General features: G+C 39.0%; 1 protein-coding gene across 1 annotated transcript in view; it reads right to left on the reverse strand.

Annotated features, from left to right (window-relative positions):
- Positions 1 to 7,500, reverse strand: part of LOC123759906 (neurofilament heavy polypeptide-like) — a 31,758-nt gene that overhangs the window by 19,288 nt on the left and 4,970 nt on the right. The window contains exon 2 of the mRNA XM_069325562.1: positions 2,830 to 3,060. Within this exon, the coding sequence (XP_069181663.1) occupies positions 2,830 to 3,060 (231 nt within the window). The remainder of the gene's footprint in view (positions 1 to 2,829; positions 3,061 to 7,500) is intronic.

The following is a 7,500-nucleotide window of genomic DNA, read 5'->3' on the forward strand; positions in this document are numbered from 1 at the left end:
GGATTTGTGGTTGTCGAATTTAGTTTGTGAGGAAAAGTTTATCTGTGTTTTGCTGGGTGATAATTGGAAAGGAGGCGGGAGTGAAAAGGGAAAGTACGTACGTGTGTGCGTATTCGTGTATTCACCTAGTTGTGTTTGCGGGGGTTGAGCTTTGCTCTTTCGGCCCGCCTCTCAACTGCCAATTAACTATTTACTAACTACATATTTTTTTTCTTTTCTTTTCCACTCCCCCCCCCCCCTTCCCTCAGGAAGCAGCCCGTGACAGCTGACTAACTCCCAGGTACCTACTTACTGCTAGGTAACAGGGGCATTCAAGGTGAAAGAAACTTTGCCCATTTGTTTCTGCCTGGTGTGGGAATCGAACCCGCGCCACAGAATTAAGAATTCTGAGCGCTATCCACCAGGCTACCTCGCCCCTTAAGTGTGGTCGTGGACCAGGTCGTGTGCGCATGTGCGTACGCGCATGCCTCTGGTGGGAGGTCGACTCAGACTGTCGAGAGGATCGAGGGCAAACTGAAAGAAAAGCGAAATTCCATATTGCGTTGGGTGCGCTTCACTGTCGTCAATTTACACATAGTTGCAAAACCTCTACGCTGGGAGTTAGTTGAGTGATTCTCTCCCCCTCCTCCAAATCCTTCTTTTCACTTCGTGTTTCGCTGCTTTTCTACACCTTTACTGCTGTCCTCTCTCCTGTTCTTCGTCTTTCACCATCTTCCCATCTTCTCTTTCATCTCATTCCTTCCCGAGGGGTTAAATTCTAGGTAAACAACGGTGAAAATATTAGTTTTGTGGAGGTAGAGATTTTTGTGATTCCAAGACATATAATTTCACAATTCATCTCGTCCTGAGAAAACGCGAATAGGAGAAATTCGTCGCTAAAATGTCGGAAATGACAAAGAAACCGTAACGAGAGAAAAATATTACCAAATAATGGAATCATATAATTTTTAGTATATTAGAGATGTAATGGGGGAAATGGGCTGGTAATAGAGGATGAGCCACATGATCATCCGTTCTCTATTAATACGACCAATTATTAATAATAAAAACACCATAATACTGACGTTGTCTGCCCATCGGTCTTGATAGGTTAGGTGGGTTGCTTGGGTTCGTAAGTTTCTGCATATAGGCAAAATAATCCTTATTTTATGGAATATCAGATAGAAGGGTCTAGTTGGAGGGAAGAGGAAAAATGGAGATTTGAAAAGGAAGATAGTGAAGAGAATTGATAACAACACAAGTAAGGAAAACAGCAAAGAATATGGAAATATGAGAACGATGATTAGGAAAACAAGAAAATGCAAGAATAGGAGGCAGAGGATTTTTAATATTATTACTAACCACTCCCAGAAGCCAAATCGAGATAACACACCCAATCCAAATAATATATTATAGCAACACTGCAGATATTTGCCTACCTTATTAATGCATTTACCAGCAACTCTCAATATAACAGTTGCTTGTAACTTCGGGACATTGTAGAGCAGTCATTGATTTTATTATTTTTGCGAGTCATTTTATGAGTTTTTTTGTGAGTCATTTTATGAGTTTTTTTGTGACCATAAATTTTGTGAGTTTTTTGCGAGTCATTTTGTGAGTTTTTTGTATTTTGTGAGTCATTTTGTGAGTTTTTTGTATTTTGTGAGTCATTTTGTGAGTTTTTGTTTTTTTGTGAGTTTTTTGTTTTTTTGAGTTTTTTGTTTTTTTGTGAGTCATTTTGTGAGTTTTTTGTGTATTTTGGAAGTCATTTTTATTTTGTCATACATGCAACAAAATAAATGTTAGCACACAGGTGACAAGGTGTACTAACAATCCGAGGCCAAATACGCCTCCTAACAAGGCGTTGTTAGTAAAGCGTAGTACTAATAAAGCTTAGAATTGCCAGGAGAGATAAGGTTATGTTATGTTCTATGTTCTATGTTTCTTGAGGTTACAAAAAAGTTCCCTGATTGGTCCAAATTCAGTAATATGAAATGTCAACATTAATGGGGGTCCACCGCAAGCATGTTGGAAGTTTCAACCCAAATAGTCACTATAAGTACTCTCGTGGTTTAAGAGGATTAGGCTGTATTATCATACGCAACAATTTAAATATAAAAAAATCCTCAAATATTAAAATATTAGCAAAAAGCAGACAAAAGCAGAAAGGTTAAGAAGACAGGATTCGTGTGGACTGTGAACAATTTCCCGTAGACAAATGTATTAATTATTCGGTAGAGACATTGGCATGGGATTACTACCTATTAGCAAGGGAGGGCAGGGAATTATCAGGGGGGGAAGCTCCAAACCATTACGACTATATAGCACTTTGAAGGGGTCAGGATAAAGATTGGGAACGGAACGAACTGTTCCTTGTTATGAAGAACGGTTCCCAACCGTTTAATGAATCGAGCGAAAAAAGAATTGTTTTGTATATATATGGTAAAAGAAAACTAAAATTATCTTTGATAAAGAGGGAAGTTTGGTGTTCATATATTGAAAATTATTAGAGACTACAAACTCTGTATATCAAAATATCCGCGTGTGTATACGTGTGTGTTCTACGTATGTGTTCTACGTATGTGTTCTACGTATGTCTTCTACGTATGTGTTCTACGTATGTCTTCTACGTAGATAAGGGCATGAGGAAATACACCTCGAGCATCATTTCTAGAGATGAAGGTATCCGATAGTTGGTTATCTTAAGGAATGACTCCTCACCATCTTTTCTCTGTGATGTTTGCTTTTTCAAAAAAACATTTTAAACATCAAACTTTTCAAAACTTCTAATATATTCAGCTTTCCTTAGCAACTGCCACTGAACTTGTTCCTGAGAGCAATGGGACTCACCTTCTCGTCTCTCTTGCTCTCTCGCTGGTTCTCTCTTGCTGGTTCTCTCTTGCTGGTTCTCTCTTGCTGGTTCTCTCTTGCTGGTTCTCTCTTGCTGGTTCTCTCTTGCTGGTTCTCTCTTGCTGGTTCTCTCTTGCTGGTTCTCTCTTGCTGGTTCTCTCTTGCTGGTTCTCTCTTGCTGGTTCTCTCTTGCTCGTTCTCTCTTGCTCGTTCTCTCTTGTGGTAACCGACCTGTGAGATTTATATTTATTTAATTTATATGAATTTATATTTACGTTAATTTATATACTTCGATAGCAATTTGTATAATGATAAGTGGACTGTATTTCTGCAATAATCTCAATCTCACAAATCGATCCTCTACACATTAGGGGGGGTTATTAAATTAATATATATATGCAGCCAATCAAACTACAGAAATAACTACACACATTAAAGAGGTTCCTTATCTTATAGTACAGCAGGTTAGTCCACCAGGTATAACTAGGGTGTAGACACCAAATTATCCTCTTTGAGGTAGCTTCCATATCACCCAGGTAACTGGTGCACAAACTCTTCCTCGTCTTGACCTGTCAAAAGGGCGCTAACTGTGAAGCCAGAATCCTATATATGACAAGTTATATCAGAGAAAACACTATACAGTACATGGAACATTAAAGACCTGGCTTAATTACCTTTATTTTGAGGCTTCCACGTGATCTAACCGGGTCACCCTATATCCTGACATTAATGGCCATAAATGAATGATAAACGGGTTTCGGAAAGAACACTTAACTTGATATGTAGACATCGTGTTGGAGATGGTACCTTTGGTTTCCATAACACTACGTCCAAGTAAAATTAACAGGAGCCGAATTTGCTCCCGTGTGAGCCTCTGGTCTCGTATATCAACAATGGCTGCCCTCCTTCCCCACTCTGACGCCTGGCCTACTTTGTCCAGATTTCAGAAAGTGATAGAAGGGTCACATTTACTCTACTTTAATATTGATAATTAAGTTAATTTATATAAGATGTTTTTATGATGGTAAAGTCCAAAGACTAATGTATTTAAGAATAATTCCCAGCAGAATAGCTGGTGAATTATAATGGTATGTGGTGATGATATCCCGTTTTCTTTAGACGGTAATTCCACTACAAGTTACGTTTTCTATGGGTAACTTGTTTATACAACACAGCTCTTATCTGTCTGTATGATATTATTATTAAATGGTGTCGGATTTTCCGACATAATTCCCCAGGGGGCTGCTCACGGGTCGAAGTCCTAATTAGAACAGACGAACACCGATACTCCTCCTTCGAATTATTAGATTAATTTGATGTTAGTAGTTAGTAATCACACATTTGTGCGTCTGTTCGTACAGGACGGATGTCCCGTACTAGAGTTGTAGGGGTTAGAAGTCTAATGCGATTTCATTTCCCTGTCAACTCTTGAAAGGCTAATATTCAAGCCTTATTACATATTATTTAACCCAGAAGACTGGATGTGATCAAGTACTACAGTCAAGTATGATTCAGGGACTGCAGTGAGATCAGTGACATAGATATAACTTGAAGTTTGTTCAGGTAACTAGTCACTGATATATAAACACTGGGGCCCATGAAATACATCTTGATTAAATAATAAATGTATCAAATCAGTCATCAGATTTATTAGGGTTTAATTTAGTTAATTGATTCAGAGGATTGAATAGCTCATCATTAAAGTAAAGTATGGTTCTGAGACTGCAGTGGGTTCAGTGACATTGGTCGCAGTGACTTGTAGCTGTTTTAGGCTACTGTTCACTGATTTGCCACTGAGGCCTCATGAACTCATCTTCAGCTTTAAATGATGATACTAACATCAACCTCTGTTACTATAGTCAGCTGTAATCTCCTTAGTATAATGCTACTGGAGAAATATAATCAGCTGACAAATTTAGATTTCTACTGGTATTGTTTATCTGCAGGCATAGGTCTCCTCAGGCTTGATACTGGGCCTGAGAGTAATTTACCCCCTGCAGAGTTTAACATGGTTATACCCTGATATTTAGTAGGGCTACCGATGAATCGATGACAATAGTCTGTCCCTACAAGGAGACCGAAGTCGGTGAGGTGATCAGACTTAATATTATCTGCCAATTTTATTCCTCTATTTCTCAGGAATTTGGCTGTTGCTCTCAGACCTTGAACTTGTAGGTCTACTGGTATTTTGTCCACCACAATGGCTTGTACTCGACAGACGTACCTGCCTAAACGTACTGATGGTTGTACCACCTGGTAGACTTGAGGTCCTGCATCTGTTACAAACCCTGAGATGTTGAATGACATCTGGGCTACAGGCCTTAATTGTAATTCATCTGCCAACTTTTTAGTGATATATGTTCTTTGGGATCCTTGGTCAAACAACCCACGGGTATGGACCTTGGCCCTCTTATTCAGGATGGTAATTTGGGCAGTAGGCAAAGTCGTATTACCTTTAGACTTTGCCGATTGGACACTCTTTGTTGGTTGCACCTTGCAGTACTGTACTGTGGTGGGAATGCTATCTTCCACCTTGGGGTTTGGAGACGTTGTTTTGGTGTCTCTGCACAATGCTGCATGGTGCTGACCTTTGTTACACCTATTACAGGTGTGTAATTGGGTATCACAGTCCTTGATGTTATGTTTCCTGAGGCACCTCGTGCAATGTTGCAAATCCTTGAGTCGCTCAACACGGGCGTCACTATCAGGAAAATTAGAGCAGTGGTACATTGAATGTTTCTCATTGCAGAACAAACATGTTCCATAGCTTCCAGTACCCTTTGGTGTCACGTTCTTGGGTGACACAGGAACTATAGGCTTGGAGGGTCCCACTGCATATACGCCCACACTGCTACTGTTCCACTTTGGTGTTGAATTATATTGTCTAGATTGATTTGGAGTACCTTTGGTACTCTGTGGTTTACTATTATTGGTTTCTGAGGGTTTACTTGGTGGTTTTAATTTGTCATGTGTTCGTAATTGATGAACTACTGACTTTAAACCTTCAGATATTTCATTCATAGATAAGATGCTTTTATTGTAATGAGCACTTATTTGTCTCAATATGTCCCTTGGTATTTTCTCCTGGACAATTATTTTCAAGACCCACTCAGCCCCGTTTGTATCTGCTGTCAGGCTGAGGGCATTGATCAATGATTCTACCTCCAGCTTGAAGACTTGGAGTGAATCAGCTGAAGCCTCCGGTGGGGGTAAATGCAACAGCTCATGAACTAAATGTGATGTTCTTACTTCTGGATCAGCATAATTATCCTTGAGGAGTTTTACTGCCAGATCATAGCCGTCATTAGTTAATCTCAGATGGGATACTACTGTTTTAGCCTCACCTGATAATTGGCCTTGCAAATAAGAGAATTTACTACTCTTTGGTAAAGATTGTTTTGAGTCTACAAGGTCAACGAATTTGTTCCAAAATTCGTCCCAATCTTCCTCATCTTTTCCTGAGAAAGTGGGTAAATTAATTGGAGGGAGTCGAGCTTCTGCTTGACTCGTATTAGATGCAACTGTTGTTGCTGTTGCCTTGTTCTGGGCAATTAATTTGACGTAAGGCTGTAACGTGGCCTGAGTGTGATCTTCATAATTCGCAAGATCAACCATAATGTCGTCTATTTCTGTTTCTGATAAATTAGTGTTGGCAAGTTCAGCCACATATGTTGCTATTTGACATTTGATTTGCTCAAATTTACCTGCAGCTGCTTGATAATAGCTTTCCAGGTCAGCATAATCAACTGTTGATTGTTGTGACAAATCTTCACATTTCTTGATCTGTCTTGTTAAATGGCCTTTAAGACCTGCAAGGGTTCTTTTCATTCTCCCTGCATTATCCATACTGGCTCGTTGGTGAAGCCTTGTGGGGCTTGTACTTGGGCTGCTCATAATACTGAACAAGCTCTAATGGTAGCCTAGGGTAAATTCTGCACTCACTAGGCAATAATCCTACCTCTACTAGAGGTTAGCACTTAAAATTAATACACATTATATATATACAATCATACACACTAATGATTTGAGTGATAAACCAGTGTCACTGGAAGTACCTTTAGGTTAGCTCTTCAATATCACCCTAGGATGGTAGAGACACTAATTAATCACTCAAAGGTGTAATGATCATAAGTAAATTATTATATATACAACTCAATTCGAGTTGATAAAAATTACACCCAAAATAGGGTCTGCACCATTCATTAATGGTGTTAAGTTGTTGAATATAGTACAACTGACTATGGTAATAATGGGACTAGGATGAACGATAATAGTTCAACTAGTCAATGGTTAATATCCTACCCTGTTGTGGGTTGGCAATTAGTAAATATTATACTGTGATCACTAGTGCAATTTATATTAAATAATTCTCTATTTTGGAGAAATAATATACACAATTATTGATAATAGCCTCTTAATTAGCCTCTATGAAACTTCTAATATTATCAAGAAGTATTAAATATTATTAGTGACCTCGCGAAATAAAGTCCACAAAATTCGTAGATAATCTCTCGCGAAATGTAACACCACGAAATCCGTGAACAATCTCGCGAAGACACAGTCACTAATTAGGCTGGCTTCTATATTAGCGCTGTCATTTCACGAAATAACACGCCACCAAATATCTGTGGGTATGCATGAAACCGCTGACGAAGCTGAACTGGGCTGAGG

Source organism: Procambarus clarkii, chromosome 16, assembly GCF_040958095.1.
Source record: "Procambarus clarkii isolate CNS0578487 chromosome 16, FALCON_Pclarkii_2.0, whole genome shotgun sequence".
Classification (NCBI taxonomy): Eukaryota; Metazoa; Arthropoda; class Malacostraca; order Decapoda; family Cambaridae; genus Procambarus; species Procambarus clarkii.